Here is a 21,789-nt window from a genome sequence, read left to right as displayed (position 1 = left end):
AATTGTGACTTAGTTAAAGATTACGATGTTAAATTCTAAGTCTATATTTTGAAATTAAATAATACAAAAGCTATACCTGCTGGTCACTGTTAAGACTGCAGGCTCAGCGGGGCCGTAAATCAAACGCACCCGTCCGTCTCCTTCATAGAGGGGGAGTCCGTCAAGTTTGTGTGAAGTTGTGAAAAGTTGTCAACCCGAAAAAAAGAAGAGAAACTCCTCCCGTCTTCAAATTATGAGCAGTAAGTGAACTTTTTTTGTGTTAACTAGCGTGTTGTGAACGAAGCATTCAGTTATCAGGTATAAGTTGAACTGAAGTACGTTACTTTAAGCGTATTCACTGTTGTATTTTTTGTGTTTTGTGGCGTCTCAAGCAGTTTAAAAGTGGCCAACTACTTAACTGCTAATTGTCGGTATTTAAGTTAGCTAACAACATTTAGCCAACTAACTGGTTAACAGCAACGAAACTTCTGTTTTTAACCGGCACTACCTGCCTATAAAACAATTTAACTTTATTAGACACATATAAGCTAGCTAACTAGTTACACTTAGTAGTGCAGATAAACATATTTCGCTCTCAGTAGCACTTCTACGTGACAACTTGTGTGAGTTCATGTTAGCTTAGCTAATAAGCTAGCTGGCCCTTCAGGCACTTGTGGTTGGATTTCCTTACATTTCTTGTCTTTAATTGCTTCACGTTAACGACACATTTCGTAGTTTTTGTCATTTTGTGTCGTCGATCATGTGAATACTTTGTTTGTTTTGTTTCGCCATTCCCCCCCTTTTGGTTTAATGAGACCATAACTCAGTTTGATGTGTCTGCTGCTTGAAAGTTAAAGAGAAGTGATCTTTGTAAAACTCTTCTTCCGCAGATCAGCAGCAGGGTGAAATGGCCGCTGTGGAGAGCGGTGGAGGCTTCAGTCAAAAGCGAAACACGAATTCACAAGTAGGTTAACCAGAACACAGTCTGACTAATGCCACATCTGGTGATTGTCCGCTGGGAAACATAAATCCACTCCCTCCCTCACTGAACCCGATATGTATTTCTTGTTTTGTTTTGATTTGATTCTGTAACCCATCTGTGTCGAGACGTGTGCGTGTTGTTGATTTTCTCTCTGGAGCACATGTCACCGGGGTGGGAAATGGGCAGGTAAAATTCGCCCACACGGGGTGTTCCCGTCAAACCCCTGCACTCTCATGTGCATTTCGCTCGGCCCATTTGGCTGGCCTTGGAGGGGGTGGCTAGAGGAGTGTGTCAGTTTATAGGGCAAAATAAAAGTGTGGGAGGGAGATGGGTGGGTTTGGGGGGAGGGGAGGCCGAGCCCGCCGCTGCTCTGGAAAAAAAAAAGTGGTCCCTCCCATATTCTCCCACCCAGCTTCTCCCCCTGGACTTCTCACTCCAGCCCCTGTGAACTGCTGGAAAGAGACTTGCGTGACAAAAATGGCTTTAATGTTATGAATTGGCATTTGCAAAGCCAGCCAGACTATATAAGTGTTTAAATGAGTGCAATTATGTGTTATTACATGAATTGGACATTTTTTATTAAAGTTGAAATGTTGATTTTATTTTTTATTTTTTTTGGCCCTCTCAGTTCCTCCTTGTTTCGTAAGGTCCACTTTTACTTCTGGCTATATTACTGTTACTGTGTAGCTTGATTTTTATCTTCTTTTTTTTTTAAATTACTTGTGCCATTATCCTGCTTTATTTATCCTAATTCTGTTTTACTCAACTGTTTTATTGTAAAGCACTTTTTAAAGGTTTCTTATTTCATTTATTATTATAATCACTATATTGATGTTATTATTTCCTTTGTTATTTCAACTGCCTCAGTACATGTAAAATGGGTTAAATTATCAGTAGACATTTTGACAGCCATTGATATATTTTATCACAGCTGCAGCATCAACATGTATGTTGGATAGTGAGATGTATTTTTATGTTCTAAATTCCTTCTCTTTTTTTTAATTTATTCTCTTTCCAGGACTCACAGCAGCCATCTCCTCTCGCCTTGTTGGCGGCCACATGCAGTCGAATTGACACCCCAGGAGAAAATGATTCACCTGCTGACCAACAACAACAAAACCAGCAGCAACAGCTGGACATGAATCAAGGTGTTTTCACCTCCAGTGCCAACGGCTGGCAGGTTATCCCTCTCAGTGTTCAAGCGTCCTCAGGCACCAGCACCATCACCACCGACTCCTCAGGGGTGATGGCAGTAGGAGACACAGGCAAGGGCAGACAGGTGCAGTCACCATCAGCAGCTGCTGTAAGCACTCAGGGACAGCAGCAGCAGCAGGCGCAGCAATATGTAGTAGCTCAGGCTCCATCACTGCAGAGTCAACAGCTGCTCACCACCCTATCAGGTGTAATGCCCAACATTCAGTACCAGGTTATTCCTCAGTTTCAGACAGTAGATGGCCAGCCACTGCAGTTTGCGCAGGCTCAGCAAGATTCTGGTGTTCCTGCAGCAGGACCAGGACAGCAGTTTCAGATAGTGTCTTCTCCCAATGGCCAGCAGATCTTAACCGCAGCCAACAGAGCTGGTGCAGCAGGAAACATCATAACGATGCCCAGCCTCATTCAGGGAGCAATCCCCATACAAAATATTAGCTTAGGCAATAGCGTGTTACAAAACCAGCCCCAGTTCCTGGCAAATATGCCTGTGTCGCTAAATGGAAACATCACTTTGTTGCCTGTCAGTACTGGAGCAGGTGGTACAGGGGGAGATGCCAATGGTGGAGGGGATACAGGGGGAAACCAGCTCATACAGCAATCGCAGCAGCCAGTGTCTTCCAACAGTGGGGCAACGTACATGACAAGTGCGTCCACTGTCACCACGCAGACGACATCTTCTTATGGAATGACCCAAACGCAGAACAGTAATGTAGCGGTGACGGGGACATTACAGCAGAACACAGCATCTTCTCTGGGCGTCCCAATACAGCCAGACAATAGAGACGGACAGCAGCCGCAGCAGATCCTTATCCAGCCTCAGCAAATCATTCAAGGTGGAACACCCCTCCAGACCATACAGGCCGGTGCTGTCACGACCGCAGGCGGTCAGGTATTTGCTGCTCCAACTCTCAGCCAGGAAGGGCTTCAAAATCTTCAAATTATGCCAAACACAGGCCCCCTCCTGCTGCGCACTGTTGGGCCCAATGGCCAGGTGAGCTGGCAGACCATTCAGATCCAGAGTCCAGGAACACAGATCACACTGGCCCCAGTGCAGTCTCTCCCTCAACTGGGCCAGACTCAGGGACCTGCTGCAGCTGTCAACACCGTGCAGATCCCAGGCTTCCAAACCATAAATCTCAACTCACTCGGTGGCTCAGGGCTGCAGATGCAGAGTCTTCCCATCACCATCGCCAGCACAGGAGGTCAGTCAGTAGCCTGCTTTCCAGGAATTATTGATGTGCAGTTTAAAAAGTATACATAATGGTTTGATCAGTTTGCATATGTTTTGAAGGTGAACTATATTAACATACAAAACATTAAATCAACAAATTGTATGTTGGAAATATTTTGAGCTGCCAGTGACTCTGGAGGAGCTTATTTTTACTAAATGATGCAATTCTCATCCAAGACAGTATGAGAATTTATAAATTGAACTTGTTATTATTGTCAAAGTTATTTGACTTTCTTACCATTACTTTTTTAAAAATGTTCTGTACATTAATTTATTTTGTGTTTGATCAAAACGAGAGGGGCTTAAACCCTAACTTTTGATTGTGTTTAGTTAGATGAGAGATAAAAAAAAACTACAGTTCAAATAGTGTAGTTCACAGTATTTGTTTACTATACAACTGACAGTTGTTAAGTAAATTTGTTGACAAAATTAGGTTTACTTGGTGTGTTGGAGTTCTTTTTTTTTTTCAATTAGGTTTTCTCTGAAACACAAAGCATCTCGTATCTCTGGATTTGATCTCTTGTTCTTTTGTGTGTGAAGTGCACTATACTGGTTTAACCAGTTCAACTGGCCCAGAGTTTCCTTGAGCTCTTTACTTCACTGCATGTGTTTGCATATGTGTTTGAAATTTTTTCATTTCTTGGTGATACTTCCTTCTTCAGACGATGGTCGCATAACAGTAGTACGGGCTGGCCACGATGTCTGTGTCAGAGAAGGGGTGTAACTTGACCCCTCCCATCACATAGGAATCTTTATCATGTCTAAACCCCTCTTCAGCTGTGTCACTGGCAATCCCTCCCAGTAATTTGTATATCCTTGCCAGTTTACATTTTATCAAATACTAAGTTTTTGAGGAATCATTGCATCATCATTGGGTGTAATTTGCTCTGTTATTCTTATGAAATCGGCTATGTAGTAAGCTTTGTTGGTGATGACATTTAACCAAAATTCACTTTAGTATAGAGGTTTAAGCCTGTAGGGCTCAGGCTATCCAGCCTTTAAATGTACAGTATATGTGCTTGTACCTTGATGATTATTATTCATTTCAAATAGTACATCTCACGGTACTTACACTGCTAGTGAAACTTTTGTGAACCCCCAGGGTTTAGTATGTTTATTTGACAAGCAATGTTGAGTAAAGACATTATCTCAGACTTGAGTATTTTCTCTTCCATCACTACAGGAGAGCAGGCATTGCAGACAGGCGGGGAAAGTTTGGATGATAGCACAGCCATTTACGATGAGGATATAAGCCCTCCCACCCAAGGACGACGTAACCGGAGAGAAGCCTGTACCTGCCCCTTCTGCAAGGATGGAGAAGGACGGTATGTCACTGAACCAGCTGTATGCCTATATTGTGCTTATTTAGAGGGTGATTTTTATCACAGCTTCTTACAATTTTTTCTGTGTAAAATATCTGTATTATTTACTGATATTACTGTAATTTTACTGTTATTTGTATTATTTTTTGTACATCAAACAGTGACCCAACTAAAAAGAAACAGCACATTTGTCATATCTCCGGATGTGGGAAGATCTACGGCAAGACATCCCACCTGAGGGCCCATCTCCGCTGGCACACAGGAGAACGGCCCTTTGTCTGCGGCTGGTCTTTTTGTGGCAAACGATTCACCCGTTCAGATGAGCTTCAGCGCCATAAGAGGACACACACAGGTGACGTTTAGGATTTGACTCGTGACATTTAGTCAAAAGCAACTACAAAACATTATGACACAATCAACTCCTGAGACATATTTCTGAAGTGGTCTCTGATTTGGAGAGTAAAGGACAAGACTGTACATACATCAACATCTGCTTGTCTTACCAAGAGTCTAGTAAACTCGTTTTTTTTCTACAGCATTAACTGACTTTAATTTCTATCCCTTTTTTTAGGTGAGAAGAGGTTTGTTTGCACAGAGTGTCCAAAACGCTTCATGCGCAGCGACCACCTCTCCAAGCACATCAAAACCCACCTGAACAAGAAAACAACGGCCGTCGCCACTGGCAGCACCACAGTTTCGACTGATGCTGCTTCCCCTGCAGCAGGAACAGAAGCCGGCACCGGAGCAGTGTCGGCCAGTGACCAGCACACCATTGTCACCATGGAAACCTTATCTGCAGAGAGCATAGCTCGATTAGCCAGCAGTGGGATCAACATGATGCAGGTGGGACTTCAACAGATGAATGGCAACAGCTACTAAGAACAGAGCAGGAGCAGGAAGATGGCCTTGGTGGACGTTGTATTCGGACGTTTGGGGTTAAAAAGGGCACGTCTGACTGCAGACACAGAACCTCTTGAAGGCTTCAGGCAGGAGAAGTGGTCACAATGCAACACAACAGACACTATTGAGAACTGAGGCAGGAGTGCTGATTTCCATCTTTCCAGGTGTCTTTAGATTCCTGTGGCATTTAAAGATCAGAGGTGGTTGAGTTGGATTAAAATGTTAGACTAAAGAAATCATCATGAAATCTTATTTCTCTCAAGTGGAAATGGCAATACACTAACATTTGTCCCACACAAAGACCCAATCTTACTTGATAGTGGGATTGCAATAAAACACCAAGACCCCCCTCACCTGATATTGAATTGTTAGTTAGTAATATTCTCTCTACAACCTTCTTTAGTAAAGAGATGACACTACTAAGTCACACTCTCACCCTTGTTTTCAAGGCTGTGAGCTTCGCTACTTCTGCCCCTCTTCACCTCAGGTGGTTCTTGCCCTCTCAACCTGGGCTGTTATATCATGCGTGCCCCCTCAGGTTAACTGGCCCTCATCCTCCCATAATGCTAAACTCCCCCCTAAAACTAAAATGGAAAACTATCATCATAATATCTGGCAGCAAACATTTGGCTCTCAAAGTTCTGTTTGCAGTTTTGGGAGAACTCGAGTGTTTTCACCAACTAACAATCCCACTATCATAGGAATAACATGTTAAGCGTTTCAGGAGTTTAGAAGAGGGCTGGACTATATTAGGTCACGACCTGGTTGGAGCCAGAAGCACTAATCAGTGTGAGGATGTAGGTGTATAAGAGCACTGAAATCCTGAGAATAACTGTTTAACCTCTTGTGTAGGTACACACATCCAAGCCATCATGCTTTGATATGTTTATCATAGCAAAAAATATTTAGATTTTTTTATGTATATATATATATTTGGTAATGTAAAGGCTACAGAAATTCTTAGCATAGGCGGGATCATCTTACATGATTGCAAGAGATTGCCTTTCAGTTGTATGAACCTCTCATGCACAATCAATCTTAATCTTATGTTAACTTTTATATATATGTAGATCAAATGTGCAAGCCTTTCTGTCATAGAATAATGTATTCTATACAGTCCTGATCTTCCCAGTACTTTTCTTTCTGTGGTATACTTATTATCTGAGACTTTGCCTTGCAGTCACATCAGTTTATTTTGTGGAAAATTATTGTTTAGTCATATCTGGTCAGAGTGAAGTATCTTGTAATAATGTCCAGACAGCATAAATATGTAAGCTCAAACCAAAGGTTCATACTCAAGTTTATAAGCAAAACTAGGAAACTGTCTTTGGTCCATGAACTTTCTAATACTTTTTACACTTGTAATGCATATGTGTAAGTTCTAACTGGAAAATATCCAGCTTAAAGGCAAACCTCGGTGCACATCCCTTTGTTGTCCAAATAAATAAGTTGCAAAATATATTAAGGGTCAAGGTTTCTCTGAGATGATATACTTCTCATCATTGTTAAAATTGTTTTCTTTGCTTCAGATCTGCTTAGTTTGAGAAACAATTGTAAATTTTATGTCAAAAATTTGTTTAAAACTCTCCTTTGAATCTCTACAGACTAAGTTCATTGGACAACAAGTGCTCTTATTTCTTCTGCCCCGTTTTAAATAAGGGATTTTATATTGTGTGTATACTACTACTGCAAATGCCAACAGCTGGATTAAAATTATGAATATACTTTTGTCTCATTTCTTTGCAAATTTATGTCCCAATCTAACAAATGACAATAAGTTGGTCGGAAACTGCTTTATTTGTTTAAAATCACAGCATGTGTAAGTGTCACTCAGACTAAAACAGCAAGACTCAAAACTTTCAACACAAAACTACAATACAATTGGAACAATTGCTCCCTCTGGTGTCTTGGAATCACATCTCTCCATCGTCATCCTCACTCTTCAGTTTTTTTTGGAGGCTGTAAGGAGAGAAATGTGTCAGTTCCAGAGCTTTACTTTACAGGTCCCTTAATTTTATTTTACACTAATTTCCTGATAATTTGCAGGTATTTAACAGTTACTTTTTAGGACACTTTACTGAGATGGTGGTGCAATCTGGTACTTGTTAAGTTGGTAAGTATCCTCTCATTATATTGAGGTTCATATGTAGTATTCAATAAATTAGACTCTTGAAAGAAAAACTTAATTATTGTAAAAAAAAAAAAAAAAAAATCTTCTGATGTAGTACCCCACCTGCTGAGGTAAGAGTGGACGTCCGAGAAACCGTGGTACTGAGCCAGGGGGAACAGGATACCAGTTGGGCAGCGGCCATCACGCTGGCGGCAGAAGCTGCAGTTGCAAATGCCTCGACAGGGAGGGCACCGCCACTCCTGAGGAGATACATGATTAAACACTAAACTGACTGGAGAAAGACAGAAGTGTAAGTACATAAGGAAAAGGATTTAAAAGGCGAACAGGATTTAACTTTACAAGTGCAACTACTTTTATATTTTTTCCTGCAGTGTTGCTTACTTTAAGGTGCAAATGATTAACAACACAGAGAAACAAATCCTGTTCTGTCTTTAGAAAAGTACTGATGTTATCATTATTAGTCACCTTTTGTCTTGACACTTAATGATGAGTTGCTAGGACCATGACTGTTAAGCTAGCTGAACTCTCTGTTTCACATATGTGTCTCCACTGGCAAAACTATTCAGTAAAAAGGTGAAAAAGCCCAGAGTTGTTACACAAGACTGAAATTTAAGATGGAGAGTAAGAAGTGAAATGACTTTTTAATTTTTTTTTCTGCACAAGTCCCTTGTTTCCCCAAATCTCTATAATGGAGCTGGTGAGTGCAAAGTTAGCATGGTGCATAGAGCCCAAATGGCTACATTTATGGGAAATATATAAGGTTGAAATAAACCGTAATTATCCTTCAAATACAGCCTCACAGAGCTGCTATCATATCGACTCTGCCACATTTAAATTGACCCCCCTGCAAACCTAAACACTCCATGACAGAAAATACAGAAATGATGTGTGCAAAATTCATCTTATGTGCATCTGTGCAGGTATAGCCTGTGTGCTGGTGTCTGACCGGATCAAGCAACGCCTTCCTGACATCCTCTCCGTATCTGTTCCTCAGGCATGGCCCACAGAACTGACCCTGAATCCCACGACAGTCCTCACTGCGGCAGCACGTCTTAGTGTCGACAGTTTTCTGTCGGCACTGGTGACATGTAGAGCCCTGAAAACAAAAAAAGAAACATCAACAGATGTTATACAGAGGTTGAGTACATTTGTTAGACTTCAGTACAGGAGAGACTGCCACCTGGTGGTGACTCGATGACCACAGCGGTTTCTCAGTGTTCTGAACTAGATCTTGTCACAGTGATTTTGTTAGTGGTCTCTGTGCAAACTGATTTGGTTCCAAAATAACATGATATTGAAATAAAGTCTATCATTCCCAGAACTAACTATGACTCTGTCGTAGACTTTATCAGTCATGTTGTCTGCAATCAGCTGAATCTCATCCTCTGTGATGTCTTCGACAGGTCGGACAATATGAGGTTTGGACTGATGAGGTCGTGGGGCTCCACGGCGCTGCGGGGCCCGGCGTACCTAGAACACAAAACAACAATGATCTTTTTCACTTTAACAGTCTGACTTAAGACACTGATAAGATTTAATAAAATATGTTCAGTTAACTTACACATATACAAAGCCTGATACATTCATCTTGACAGTATACGGAACATATTACAAATGGTTGAGTAAAACAGAAGATAAAACATTCATATGATTAACAAAGACCCAGTTTTAGTTCTTCAATCATACAGCTTGTTATGTAGTTCTTTGAAAAACATTTTTGCACAATGTGTTGCACTACACAATAATGCCATTATGAAATTATTTGATTTTCTGGCCTGAGATCTACTTTAAAAATAAAAAACATTAATTTACATGCAAAACAAACTGTCAAGATCTGACAAAAAATTAAAATAATTATATTGCACTTAAGTTAACACCTTTTAGGAGAGTAGGGGCTCCCAATTCTGTTCAACATTTTTTTTAGAATAGGAAGTAGTCCAAAGTTTTAAAGACAGTCATTGATAAATGGAAGAACTGAACCTCCAGCAGCTCCTCCTCTAAACTGAGCTCCAGTTTCTCCTCCTGCAGGGCTGAAGGATTGTCACTTCCCCCCATAGAGCGGGTCTGTCTGCGGGACGCTCGCTCTGGGTTCTTCCTGGACTCCCCTCCAGCTGCACCAGAGCGTGGTGGATGCTGCAGATGAGGTTGGATAAAATCACCTCAGTACATTTGTCTATTAATCAGAGCTGGAACTCAAATTTGAAGTAGTCATAATTGGGGTGATCTGACAGAGAAGAAAGATTAACATAAATATTCTGATTCACCTCTTGTTTACTTTTGACTTAAGCAAATGGGGAATTTTAATTTCCATCCAGTTAAATATTAACAACTGACTTTGGGACAAAACTGCTGGTGATTTGTGAAAGATTTTTCATCATCCTCTACTCACAGTACTTCTCTCTTTTGGCTGTTTACCACCTTGTTTCTTCAGAAAACCTGCAGCTCCTGGCATCTTCTGCAGGTCTGCCATCAGCTGAGCCAACTGTTATAAAATAAAATAAAAAGGATTATAATCAATGGAATATCTCTTTAGGTTTTGGACTGTTGATCAGACCGAACAAGCTATTTGAAGCCCCCCCAAATGATCTTGTGACTCCTTAAAGGATCCAACACCCCAAGTCTGAGAGCCACTGCTTTAGGCCAAAAACCCTCATTCTGATTTGTTTTGTCCCATTTGAGAAGACCTGTCCATTTCTACTGTAAACAAAAGGGAGAAGTTAGTAAAATAATAGATCTCTCTGTGTGGAAAATGTATCAAATGAACAGTGAAATTAAACATTCTTATTTCACAAGGGACCCTGTGGTTTCCCAATAAACCTTTGGGATAACTGGACATTATGAACCACAGCTATATACACCATGTTGGTGACATCAATCTGCTGGCCTCCAAATAGTACTATACCATATACTGTATGTAGTTCTGTGTTTCTTGGTTACCATTGCTTTATTGGCTTTGATGTTCTGTTCTCTCTTGGCCAGAAAAGAGTCCGACACATCTTCTGCTGAATCTGATCCATGCTCCTTAGAAGGAGACGGCCGAGCCACTGCTGACTCTTCATCTTCAAACTTAACACGTCTCCTCTTCTTTGCCTGACTGGTCTTTCCTGCCCTCTTCACCTCTCTCTTCTCGGTACTCTTTTCTTCACCCTCTGCATCCTCATCATCAGTGGACTGCTGGGCAGTGAAAGTGGAGCGGAGAGCCACCCTGAGTCTGAAGGGGCGGGCAGCAGCAGATGGTTTAGATGTGGCTTTCTGTTTCTTGGGAGAAAGAGAAAGCTGGGCTCCATCTTCATCTTCCAAATTTGAATTCTGATGGACATGAGGAGATTAAGAAATTGGATTATTTCTCGTTTGGCTGGTGACACAACTTTCACAAAGTTTTCACAGTCTAAGTAATCTGTTGAGCTCTCTAGGAACATAAACTGCCAGCTGCGTTGAAGTGAAAAAGAATGACCGATGAAATCACTACAGGGTAATGCCATAAATTCTACTTTTACAAAGCTTGAACATTTTCAGTTTCTGTTGACACTGTCAGAAAGGTGAGAACTCTACTTTATGTTTATTATGTAGGTCATAGTGGTGGTGTACTGGATTGCATTATATTGAAGAGTGTTCCTAATATTTTGTCCACTCTATTAACATACATGAGAGGGGCAAAATATTAGGAACACTTTGTATAATATAATAATATAAAAGTAGAATTCATGGCAGAACTGTTTTATTGGATTGCATTAGATTGCACAGGTGTTCCTAATAAACTGCTCAGTGAGTGTATTCATATCTCTGTGAGGCGATAAACCAACAACAAAAACAACAACAGAAAACGTCTATTACAATTAAATATGTATATTTCCTTCGTATTGAAGCCAAAAAAAGCACCTTGTGATCGCTGATTTCACCGTCAGAAAAACCGTAAAATGTTCGATCGTTTTCAGAGTCCTCCGCGAAAACATCAGCCAGCTCTTTTGTGGGGAAGCGCATTCCTAAAATCCCCGTCTGGTAAAATAAATATGCACAAAATTAACGTAAAACTTTTGAATTCATGTGTAATACATGTTCGGGCTGACCAATAAGTCATTTAAGTTGGTTTACCATTGTTTTCTTGATGGCCGTCGACGGCAAGGACTAGCTTCCCCAGTTCAGTTCGGCCCGCCCGCCCGCGCTCAAATACGTTAAACTGATAGAAAATTAGGTGTGCGTGTTTTGTAGCTTAGGGCAGCGAGAATGCACAGTATTAGCCAAGGTCAATGTCGCTTTTTAAACTCCGCCCTCGTGGGGGGAACTGAACACCTAAACGCGCGAAAGACAGACAAAATAAACAAAAGTGTACTACCTTATTGTTGATCATCCTCGAGACACATGCGCTATAAAGAAGACTGTCAAATAACATTTAAAAATAACATATTCCAAAAGACATTATTTGAGTCACAGTGAAAAAATGAGTTTATGTTTGTTCAATTGTGTAAGAAAACAGAATATCAGTGTTTACGGAAGTCCATTTTCTGCCACAAAAAGTAAAAAAAACCCTGAAAAGTTAGGGTAAATCCTCGGTCAAAATTATATAAGCTAGCTAACCGTCAAAGTGTAGACATTAGAAACACTTGAATGTTGACTCTCAGAGTTAAAGCCATATCGGACGTTAAAATTTTGACATTGTGAGACAAATATATGAGATAGTACAGTACAGATAAAACGTGAGTGTTGCTTTGAGCTTAATGCAAACGTTGACATGCTGACATGCTGATGTTAAACAGGTAATATTTTGCCTTGTTCACCATCTTAGTTTAGCGTATAGGCAAGCTAACATTTGCTGTTAGCAGTAAACACAAACTACAGCCGAGGCTGATGGGAAATGTCATGAGTTTTGCAAGTTTGTAGTCATAAGTTGTGGAAGAAGTACTCAGATCCTTTACTTTAGTAAAGTAAAAATACTCCATTACAAGTAAAAGTCCTGCATGGAAAATCTTACATAAGTAAAAGTACAGAAGTATAAGCAGCAAAATGTACTTCAAGAATGAAAGTAAAAGTATTCGTTTTGCAGAAAATTTTGCTTTGACTGACAAACACATTTATCAGTCAATTCATAAGCAGCATGTTATTGTTGTAGCTTCAAGAGGTGGAGCTAGTTTGAACTGCTTTGTAAGGGTCATAAAATAAATCTGAAGGGTCGTGGGATGCTACATGAATTTGGATTCTTTCTTCTTCTTTTTTTTCTTTTCTTTAGTCTTTAGTTCGTTCTTGTGAAATATTAAAAGAGTTTAACTTCTTTGGGACTCAGTTTCATTTGAAACCACATTAGGGAAAATGTCCCTTTGGGGGCACTGCTGGCAACTCTGACATCTGAAACATGACAAAGAGAAACAAATACACACTGATTTTTTGTAAGAGGCCACAAGGCAAAAAGTTTGGGAACCACTGCTTTAATCTTTAACAATGCAATGTAATTTATAAGTTCATAATTATGTTATTGAAAAGTAACCACTAACTAAAGCTGTTAAATAAATATAGTGGAGTACAAAGTGCAACAATGCCCTCTGAAATGTAGTGGGGTGGAAGTATAAAGTAGCATCAAATGAATCAAGTAAAGTACAAGTACCTCAAAATTGTGCTTAAGTACAGTACTTGAGTGAATGTACTCAGTTACTTTCCACCACTGTTAGTCATAAAACAAACAACTGGACATACAAAAAGTTTGACATGATGGTGGTGCTGGATGAAAAGAAGTCAGAGGATCATCAAAGTTTCATGCTGTTGGGAACATGAATGTCTTATTTCATGGCAATCCATCCAGTAGTTGTTGAGATATTTCATCCACAACCACAAATGTCAACCTGCTGATGGCGCTAGAGTAACTTAGTCTTATGGATACGTCATCTGGAAACCATGAAAGTCTTCAAAATTTTATGGCAATCCATCCAATAGGTGTTGAGACATTTTGATGTAGTAAATCTCATAATTTTGACTTAAAGGACATTTTTTTGACTTACTATCTTACAATTTTGACTTCAAAAGTCATGATTTGACTTCTCAAATGTATCTCAAATGTTCACTTTCTTAAAATGTATCTTACATTTAAGATTTAATATTTCGAAATGTGATTAAATGTGAAAATGTGAAACTCAACTTTTATTTAGTAAGTCAAATTTTGATGTATAATCTTATAATTTTGGCTTGTTGTCATTAGTATTTGTATTTTTGTAATTCCTCATATTTCATTTATGCTCTCCTTTTCCTGGCATAAATGGGTGTTTGTGGGACATTAAAAAAAGAAAAAACAGGAGATGGAGCGCCTCCTTTTGTAGCTCCAGTGAATTTGTCTGAAAGCTCTTCAGTTTACTTGTGGCCCTTAGATCATCTGAGTCAGCTGCAGATAACATCCCACCTGACTGCAGATGATATCCCTTAACAGTGGGAGATGATTATGTTGATAAATGTTATGTATTCCCACAGCCCATTGTTTGGTAGAAGGTATGTGTGGTACATGCAGGTGTGTGGCAGTGGGAGTGATGCTGGGAAACGTGGGAAACTCCTCTCACATTCCCAGGACTGATAAATATTCACTCCCTGCTTGGCCTGTCTGGGCTCAGAGTCACCATGATCCTGCAGCAGTGGCAGCTGATTTTGGCTTTAGGTGAGTGCATTTGCTATTAAAAAGCCTGTCTCTCATTTGAAGCTTGTAAGCTGCATGTGTGTCTTTCTTTTTTTTGGTTTATTTTCTATGTGAATTTGACTTCTAGGGGCACAATTTCCAATTTGATGATAATTAGATTATGTGTCGCTGAAGCACTGTAATAGTGTAGTGACAGTTCAGAAGGAGTATGCTACTGTAACTGATCTCCCTAACACTAACTCGCAAAACTCCATGAATTTATGAGATTTGAATTTAAAAAGGGAAATATTTAAGATTTTAGTAACTCCTTCCAAACCAGATTTCAATCATGCAGGGACATCTTAAATATGTCGACCAACCTTTCTAGAGTTAATGATACATAGGCCAGTTATTGGCTAGGATCTAAATGTGTAAGGAAAGAGATGGGTATGCTACCAGCGTATGTCCTGTAACTATAGCGCTGATAAATTGTTCTCAGGGAAAAAAACGTTTTGTGGATTGTATTGGATCTGCATCATCAAGCATCGGAACACTTGAGGGAAACAGCAATTTACTGAAATAAATTTTGAAGTAATTTCAGAGTCAGGAACACTGTGACAGCAGGAAACTAGAGCACTAAGAGGTGTTTCAAGAAATATTGAGGCTGATAAGATAGGATGCACATTTGGGCATCTTGATTTTTTATCATAATATATCTACAGTCAAACTTTGGACTGAGCTAAAGTGGTCACACTTTGAAAGATTCTGCAAGTCTAATTGTTTCACTTTAGTACATTGACTGTGTAAATAAATGTAGTATAATTATCATGAAAGTGATATTGACTCCAATAAATCTGCTTCTCATGATATTGCCTTGAACAAAGAACATTAAATCTTTGCATAATTGGTAGAAAATGTACTTTAAATATTTACTTTAAACTGGTATTTAGACAGTATTGTCCACCAGATTATAAACAATCAGCACTATAGAGTATAAGAGTCACCATAAAACCTGGATAACAAAGCCTCCTGTTAAAACCAGAGAGAAAAAGGTCATTTTTGCTCAATGAATCCACATGTACAACATCTACAGCAGCTGTCTGTTTGTCTTCCTCTTCCCAGAATGCATCCTTCTATGTATCTCCAACCAGTCTTTGATTCAGAAGAGACAGTGTGCATTCCAAGTGAATCCACAGAACCCACAAAACAACATATATACAACCGCTGGCAATGTGAGCGGCTCGGTGCAGTTCTGCGAGAACACCTACTGCTGTGTGGGCTATTTTCTTATCAACAATAGCCAGCCAGAGGTTGATCTTCTTGGTAAGAGACCTAAAAATTTATTAGACATCCGGACCAGAACATCTGGAGTAGACCAGATGTTGTGGATTCTGTTCTTGTGTCATTATCAGGAGTCATAAACATTTTTGCTCTTAAAATGTTATCAGATCGTTTAATAATTTAAGCCTCAAAACCAGCCAACATCAGGGCATATCTGACTGCTATTGGCTAAATAAGTTAATTGCTGTAATGTCTATGTTATGTAATATACACATCCTACTAGGTTGAGTAGGATTCTCATGTTTTTTTAATTGTCTATTGTGTTATTAATTTTTCTGCTCCAGCTTGTGATATCGTTGAAAAGTCTTGCCCGGATGCAACCTGCAGGCCACAAACACGCTTCAGCAATCATGTTATTAAGTGTGTGTGCCACACAGACCTCTGCAATAGCAACATCACCTGGACCCCAGAGCTGGAAGAGCCTCCACTCGCTTCTGTAGGTATGATGATAAGTGATTTATTTTCTTTTCATCGCAGAAAATGTTATCATTCTTTCAAAAGACACATTTTGTTTCCTCCCAAGCCAAATCCAAACCTCTCTTTCTCTTTCTATTCTCCTTTCATTTGAAAATCTGACCCTAAACTTAAAAAGATTAAACTTGTCATGTGTGTTTTTATATTATTTTTTAACATGATATTCACTTAATGAATCATATTAGATTCTACAGAAATTAAATGTGTTTCTTTTTTCATAGAGACGGCAACTGCAGTGATTCTGTTTGGACATTTGGTAGTCCTGATCTTTGTCGTACTCCTGGTCGTTGCTGTGAAATGGAGAAACCTCTTTCAAGATAATTACTTTCACTTGGGTAAAAGTTTCATTTTCAATTTTTGTTATGTGACTGCCCACTCCAGTGGACAACATCGACACTTTGTCCTGATTGCAGTTATTGTAGCAGTATGTCTTAAACCTGTTTCAGTGAGCAATAGCATGATATAAAAGGGAATCATTTTGTTTTCATAGATGAAAATACTGTATGTCCCATTTACTTACTGAATACAGTACAAGTAGGCGTTAACTGGAATAAATTAAAAGCCTTAATGGTGGACTGTATTATCACATTTTTATGATATCATCAACACACAGAAGAAGAGTTTGCTAGATCCCTCACATTTAGATAACTCAGCTTCCACGTTACTGCTCATCCTGGGAAGATAGAGTTAATATCGCAGCCCCTGCAGTGTCTTAGAGCTAGATTCAGACCAGACATGCTATAAAATTGTTGTCCTTACGAAGGAAAAAAGATATTGTTGATTTATAGCACATCCCTTCTCTGCTTCCCCAAAGATTTGGGAAAAAAACATTTCAACAACGCATTTCCTAAATTCAGATTCAGTTCTCATGATATCATTGTTTAACCTTGAAACAATAACATTCTCTCTGCTGGACTGGCCTTGGTGTTTATCTCTAGTGCTCCCTTTTACCTCCTGTCCTCTCTTTAGTACTCTTCAATCATATTTCTGTGTCTTTTCTGTGGATATTCAGTTAGGATAGTTTAAAATGAATAGTGGGTGACCAAATAATTTATGCCCAGATTAAAACTTTTCAGGAGTGCAATGCAGCAAATAAAACCAGACAGTTAAAAATAACACAAAATTAAAAGGAGTGGTAGTGTCAGATTTCCTTGAACTAGTGTATCTTCATTACATTACTGTCATTTTAGAGGAGAGCCAACAAGCCTCCCTTCATGACTCCCATGTCTCACCACTGTGTTCCTGCCAAACAACAAAAGCCTCAGAGATTGACATTGCTAACATTGAACTACAGCGGGTAAGCACAGCTGTCAAATCAATTTATATTTTATGGTCAACAGTGAGCAAAGTATCAGAAAATTATACAGTTAGATGATCTATTTTACCATCCGGTTAACTTGTACTTGTACCTGTATGTTATTATCTCTTTCAGATTGTGGCTAATGGGCATTTTGCCACCGTTTGGCAGGGGAAATACAAGGGATCCATGGTGGCCGTGAAGGTTATCCCTGCAAGATGGAAACATCAATTTACCACAGAGAAGGAGGTTTATGAACTCCCATTGATGAAGCATGCTGGGATTGTCCACTTCCTGGGCACTGGGAGGAAACCATATGGAGACAGTTGGCTCACAGTCCTGGAATTTGCTGAATATGTGAGTGGCAATCATTTGTTGAAGGAAATATAATAGGGCATTTTTCCATTTTCTGAGATATCTAAAGTTATTCAAGGGAGTAGGTGAAGGACCAGGAAAAGGAGTCTGAGGTATGTGCTTTGTAGTCCTGTAAGCTCTATAGAGCAGAAAGTTCCCATTCAAACGTTCTGTTTAGGATAATTAGCATTTCTTTTGGCACAGTGAAATGAGTTGCATGCCATACATTTTCTAGTCTACCACATCCTCTCACACTCACACTATCATTGTATACCCAAAGCTAACTCTTTAATGTTATTGGACATAAATAATTAGTGTCCCTTTGATTTCAGGGTTCTCTCCACTCCTTTTTGTGCAAGCACACCACCAGCTGGATGTTGTCACTGAAGCTGTGCCAGTCTTTATCACAGGGACTTTCCTATCTCCACTCTGACCTTCACAGCAATGGTATCAGCCAGAATATCACAGTGTGTGTGTGTGTGTGCATGTGTGTGTGTGTGTGCTTGTCCATGTTATACCCTACCTACATAGAAAGCACTGCTATCTCTGTATACATGTGCCCAATTTGAACTATTACCAGAATTGAACACATTAAGGTGAGTATTCTTTCAGGTGAGTTGTAACAAAAAAAGCATAAGGCTGCATACAAACAGCTGATATATTACAGGGATTCAAAATCACCCACAAGAAGGAACATTCACAGTTCAGCAGTATTGCAGACGGAAGACATTTGAATTATTCTGGTTCAGTGTTTGAACTGTAGTGTTGCGGCTGCAGCTCCTTACAGCCACTAGGAGGCCAATACTCTAAATGTAAGTGAATGAATGAATATATGAGTCTTTCTTGATCCGTAACATTCACTGCATTTATGAATTCAAACCACAAATAAATTCACAAATCAGAATATTTTCACAATTATTCTGTATGTGTCTTTCCTTACAGATGTGCATAAACCTCCTGTGGCCCACAGAGACCTCAGCAGTTTCAATGTGCTTATGAGAGCAGATGGTACCTGTGCTCTGAGTGATTTTGGTTGTTCCACCATCCTACGTTCATGTTCCGGACCTCGGCGGCGGCAGAGCTGCACAAGAAACACAGTGGTGAGACCTGTGTGGAGATACAACTTAGTAATGCAAGATTAAAATCTCTAAATGAAAACATACGGAATGACAGTTCAGATTTCTGTCCGTCTGCAGGGTCACGCTCAGGTAGGCACATTGTGCTACATGTCCCCTGAGATCCTGGAAGGCTCTGTAAACCTACACAGCGGCTGGTGTCTGCAAGGGGACGTCTATGCTTTGGGACTGCTGCTGTGGGAGATTTGGATGCGCTGCTCTGATTTATTTGAAGGTAAACTTCTTCTTAGGCCTATACATAACATAATGGGGTAGCCTTTGACCATGAGCTAGTCCAACCACATGTGGGCCTTTAATCAGGTGCATGATAACAATCTATCTATCTTTTACCATTATATTTATTCTGTTATGTCAATAATAAAAAACATGACAATAAAATAAGACAGAAACAAAAAATAATGAAACAAAACAAATAACAACAACAAAACAGAAACAGAACCAGACAGGAAAAGAGGAAAACTTAAGTCCCAACTTTTGTTTTTTTTTTCAGGAAGTCCATAAATGGTGCACATCTTTTCAACGTCCTTGGATTTTCCCTTTAATGCAAATGTTAGTTTTTCCATAAATAACGACCTTGAAAGTAATTTCAGCCATTGGTTGAGAGATGGCTTTAGTGCCTTTTTTGTGTATTTGGCATGAAGATACCAAAACGATATCATCTTTTTCTTCTCAATGTGGGAAATATATATCACTTTCTCCAAAAAATCTTTGATAACAGGACATTCCCATGAACAATTATAGTTTCCCGCTATCTTCGTCACTTTTAATGCACTGATCTGGGATATTTGGATTGAACTTGTGTAGCTTACAGGGAGCAATATAGGTTCACATTAACCACTTATATTGTAAACGTTTGAACCTGATATTGATAATTAAAACTATATACAACTGTTTCCACTCTGCCATTACTGTTTCTTTTTCAATATCATCAATAGTTGCATAATAACGATTAATAAAAGCAAAATTTCCAACATCACATTAGAATAACTGCAGAGACCAAGTGCTCAATCAGTTTCAAAACCAGGGAACCTTAAGGTGCTCTTGAAGTTGAAAAAAACTTGTCACAAAAGAAAAGCTCAGTCACTCTTAGGCAGAGCAAGGAGAAGAGTTATGTTAAAGCCTTCATTCACTTTGGCGTAATAACAGTCATCACATCTGCCAATACTGTCAGATTTTCACAATTTCTGTTTTTACTTTCCTTTGATGTTGATGTGCGTAATCTGCTGTATGTCTGTGCACTGCTCGGATACACTTTATCTATGAGATAGTGCTAAATGGATGTTAAAATTCATACAGATGTCTCCATCTGCAGGCCATATTGTTCCACAGCATCTCATGCCTTATGAATCTGAGCTGGGGGCCAGTATGACCCTGGGGAGCCTCACCTGGTACGTGTTTCACATGGAAAAGAGACCTTCCATACCAGAACACTGGGAACTGCTACCACAGGTATTCTTCCACATGATGCCTCTCACTTGGACATACAGTTTGTGTTGGCCATGTAGTAATAAAATAAATATTTTGGATTGCTCATGAAAATATGAATCTATTGTGGTGAATGTACTGACGGACTGTTTAAAACTCTCAGGGATCTGTGCTGCAGGAGCTACTGACAGATTGTTGGGACAGTGACCCGGATGCCCGGCTGACAGCTTGGTGTGTTGCGGACAGATTAGTCTCCCTTCAGTCTTGTCACTCATTATGACTTTTTTTGTTTCAACTTGTCCCGTAGCCAACATATCAAGCACTTGCAATGTTTTCTTTGAGTTACTACTAGAGCTGCAACAATTAGTCGATTAATCGATTAGTTGCCAGCTATTTTGATAACCAATTAATCATTTTGAGTCATTTTTTAAGAAAAAATGTCCAAATTACTCTGGTTCCAGCTTCTCAAATGTGAATATTTTCTGGCTTCCTTAGTCCTATATGACAGTAAGAGTATCTTTAGGATTTATTGACCAAATAACAAATCGATTAATTGAGAAAATAATTGACAGATCATTCGATAATGAATATAATCGTTAATTGCAGCCCTAGTCACTACTTTTAGCCTTTCATAATATTTTCATCAGGTTGAATTTTATAGGTAAGCCTCTTGACTTAAACAGGTTTCCATTACATGCTGTCTTTCTTTTATATACTTACAACAGGTTATATTATAGAAAAATTGAAAAGTGTGTCCATATTGACATAATGCAAATGATTATTTTTCAAAGAGAATGAAAAGAAATGTTATTTCTTCATTCTCAACAACAGGGTGGGGTTTGTTTGGATTGTTTGCTTGTGTGTCTAATTTTATATAACTGTCATATATGATCTAGGTTTTGTATTGAAATAATAATCATTTTTTAAAAAGATATTTACAATGACTAGTTACTCTTAAAGTGATGTGGCTTTTTGACAGCACACATTTTGACTTGTAGCAGCAAAATCACAGCTGGTGCTAACACTGTTAATAACCGCTCTGTAAGATTTATATGTTCCAGTAAGCCAAGCCATTTTTTTTACAGAAGACATTTCAACCTGTCACAATAAGAACAGCACAGGTGTAAATAATAAAATTAATGGCCAAATTCAATTTAGGTGCTTCGGTTTCTTGCTGTCATACTGTCATTGTTTACTGGGACATTTTAATAGAGCATGGCCATCGTTAATTTCATGAGTAACACCTGTGCTTTTCCTACTATGACTCAAAATGTCTGTTGTGAAAAAGGCTTATTGGCTAAAAAAAAATGCACAATGATTGGTTTGGTTGAGTAAGTGAGTTATTTTTGTCAACATCTTTGGTGTTTTTTTGTCAAAATGAAGTTGAATAAATCTCTAGAAAGACCTGTGTTGTAT

The 21,789-nt window shown here is 39.2% G+C and overlaps 3 protein-coding genes across 6 annotated transcripts; 2 read left to right on the top strand and 1 right to left on the bottom strand.

Moving 5' to 3' along the window:
* Nucleotides 1–131: 131 nt before the first annotated feature.
* Nucleotides 132–7,350, top strand: sp1 (sp1 transcription factor). Of its 3 annotated transcripts, none has more exons than XM_042405980.1 (6): nucleotides 132–239; nucleotides 870–943; nucleotides 1,980–3,375; nucleotides 4,588–4,729; nucleotides 4,888–5,078; nucleotides 5,298–7,350. In XM_042405980.1, the coding sequence occupies exons 1-6, from the start codon at nucleotides 233–235 to the stop codon at nucleotides 5,603–5,605; spliced, it is 2,118 nt and encodes a 705-aa protein (XP_042261914.1). In that variant the 5' UTR covers nucleotides 132–232; the 3' UTR covers nucleotides 5,606–7,350. The 3 variants fall into 3 exon arrangements, with proteins under 3 accessions (XP_042261914.1, XP_042261915.1, XP_042261916.1); XM_042405981.1 differs by lacking the exon at nucleotides 132–239 and adding an exon at nucleotides 263–297; XM_042405982.1 differs by lacking the exon at nucleotides 132–239 and adding an exon at nucleotides 290–314.
* A 54-nt stretch (nucleotides 7,351–7,404) lies between these two features.
* On the bottom strand, nucleotides 7,405–11,950 carry LOC121893866 (cell division cycle-associated protein 7-like). Its single transcript, XM_042405993.1, has 9 exons — nucleotides 11,850–11,950; nucleotides 11,637–11,753; nucleotides 10,695–11,066; nucleotides 10,147–10,239; nucleotides 9,738–9,890; nucleotides 9,084–9,227; nucleotides 8,704–8,853; nucleotides 7,860–7,996; nucleotides 7,405–7,585 (listed from the first exon to the last, which is right to left on the bottom strand). Exons 1-9 carry the CDS (start codon nucleotides 11,850–11,852, stop codon nucleotides 7,540–7,542), a joined length of 1,215 nt encoding a protein of 404 aa, XP_042261927.1. The 5' UTR covers nucleotides 11,853–11,950; the 3' UTR covers nucleotides 7,405–7,539.
* A 105-nt stretch (nucleotides 11,951–12,055) lies between these two features.
* LOC121893864 (anti-Muellerian hormone type-2 receptor-like) lies at nucleotides 12,056–21,776 on the top strand. 2 transcript variants are annotated; one of them, XM_042405989.1, is made up of 12 exons: nucleotides 12,056–12,511; nucleotides 14,208–14,388; nucleotides 15,469–15,669; nucleotides 15,972–16,127; nucleotides 16,383–16,496; nucleotides 17,352–17,458; nucleotides 17,594–17,815; nucleotides 18,145–18,259; nucleotides 18,755–18,912; nucleotides 19,009–19,162; nucleotides 20,261–20,397; nucleotides 20,537–21,776. In XM_042405989.1, the coding sequence occupies exons 2-12, from the start codon at nucleotides 14,352–14,354 to the stop codon at nucleotides 20,651–20,653; spliced, it is 1,518 nt and encodes a 505-aa protein (XP_042261923.1). In that variant the 5' UTR covers nucleotides 12,056–12,511; nucleotides 14,208–14,351; the 3' UTR covers nucleotides 20,654–21,776. The 2 variants fall into 2 exon arrangements, with proteins under 2 accessions (XP_042261923.1, XP_042261922.1); XM_042405988.1 differs by having other exon boundaries at nucleotides 18,991–19,162.
* The last annotated feature ends 13 nt before the right edge of the window (nucleotides 21,777–21,789 follow it).

This window comes from Thunnus maccoyii, chromosome 3, assembly GCF_910596095.1.
Source record: "Thunnus maccoyii chromosome 3, fThuMac1.1, whole genome shotgun sequence".
Taxonomy (NCBI): Eukaryota; Metazoa; Chordata; class Actinopteri; order Scombriformes; family Scombridae; genus Thunnus; species Thunnus maccoyii.
Note: the sequence above shows the minus strand (reverse complement) of the source record. Positions and strands in the feature narration are given on the sequence as shown.

What these genes read in the sequence shown, in the direction of transcription:
- sp1 (XM_042405980.1), top strand. An exon ending in AGCGAAACACGAATTCACAA is followed by an intron (nt 944 to 1,979) that starts GTAGGTTAACCA and finishes TTCTCTTTCCAG; the next exon opens with GACTCACAGCAGCCATCTCC. An exon ending in TGCAAGGATGGAGAAGGACG is followed by an intron (nt 4,730 to 4,887) that starts GTATGTCACTGA and finishes TACATCAAACAG; the next exon opens with TGACCCAACTAAAAAGAAAC.
- LOC121893866 (XM_042405993.1), bottom strand. An exon ending in AGCCAAAAGAGAGAAGTACT is followed by an intron (nt 9,891 to 10,146) that starts GTGAGTAGAGGA and finishes CCTCATCTGCAG; the next exon opens with CATCCACCACGCTCTGGTGC. An exon ending in TAGAGGAGGAGCTGCTGGAG is followed by an intron (nt 9,228 to 9,737) that starts GTTCAGTTCTTC and finishes TTTGTGTTCTAG; the next exon opens with GTACGCCGGGCCCCGCAGCG.
- LOC121893864 (XM_042405988.1), top strand. Translation starts at nt 14,352, where the DNA reads ATGATCCTGCAGCAGTGGCAGCTGATTTTGGCTTTAG. An exon ending in GCAGCTGATTTTGGCTTTAG is followed by an intron (nt 14,389 to 15,468) that starts GTGAGTGCATTT and finishes TCCTCTTCCCAG; the next exon opens with AATGCATCCTTCTATGTATC. An exon ending in TCCTGGAATTTGCTGAATAT is followed by an intron (nt 17,816 to 18,144) that starts GTGAGTGGCAAT and finishes CTTTGATTTCAG; the next exon opens with GGTTCTCTCCACTCCTTTTT.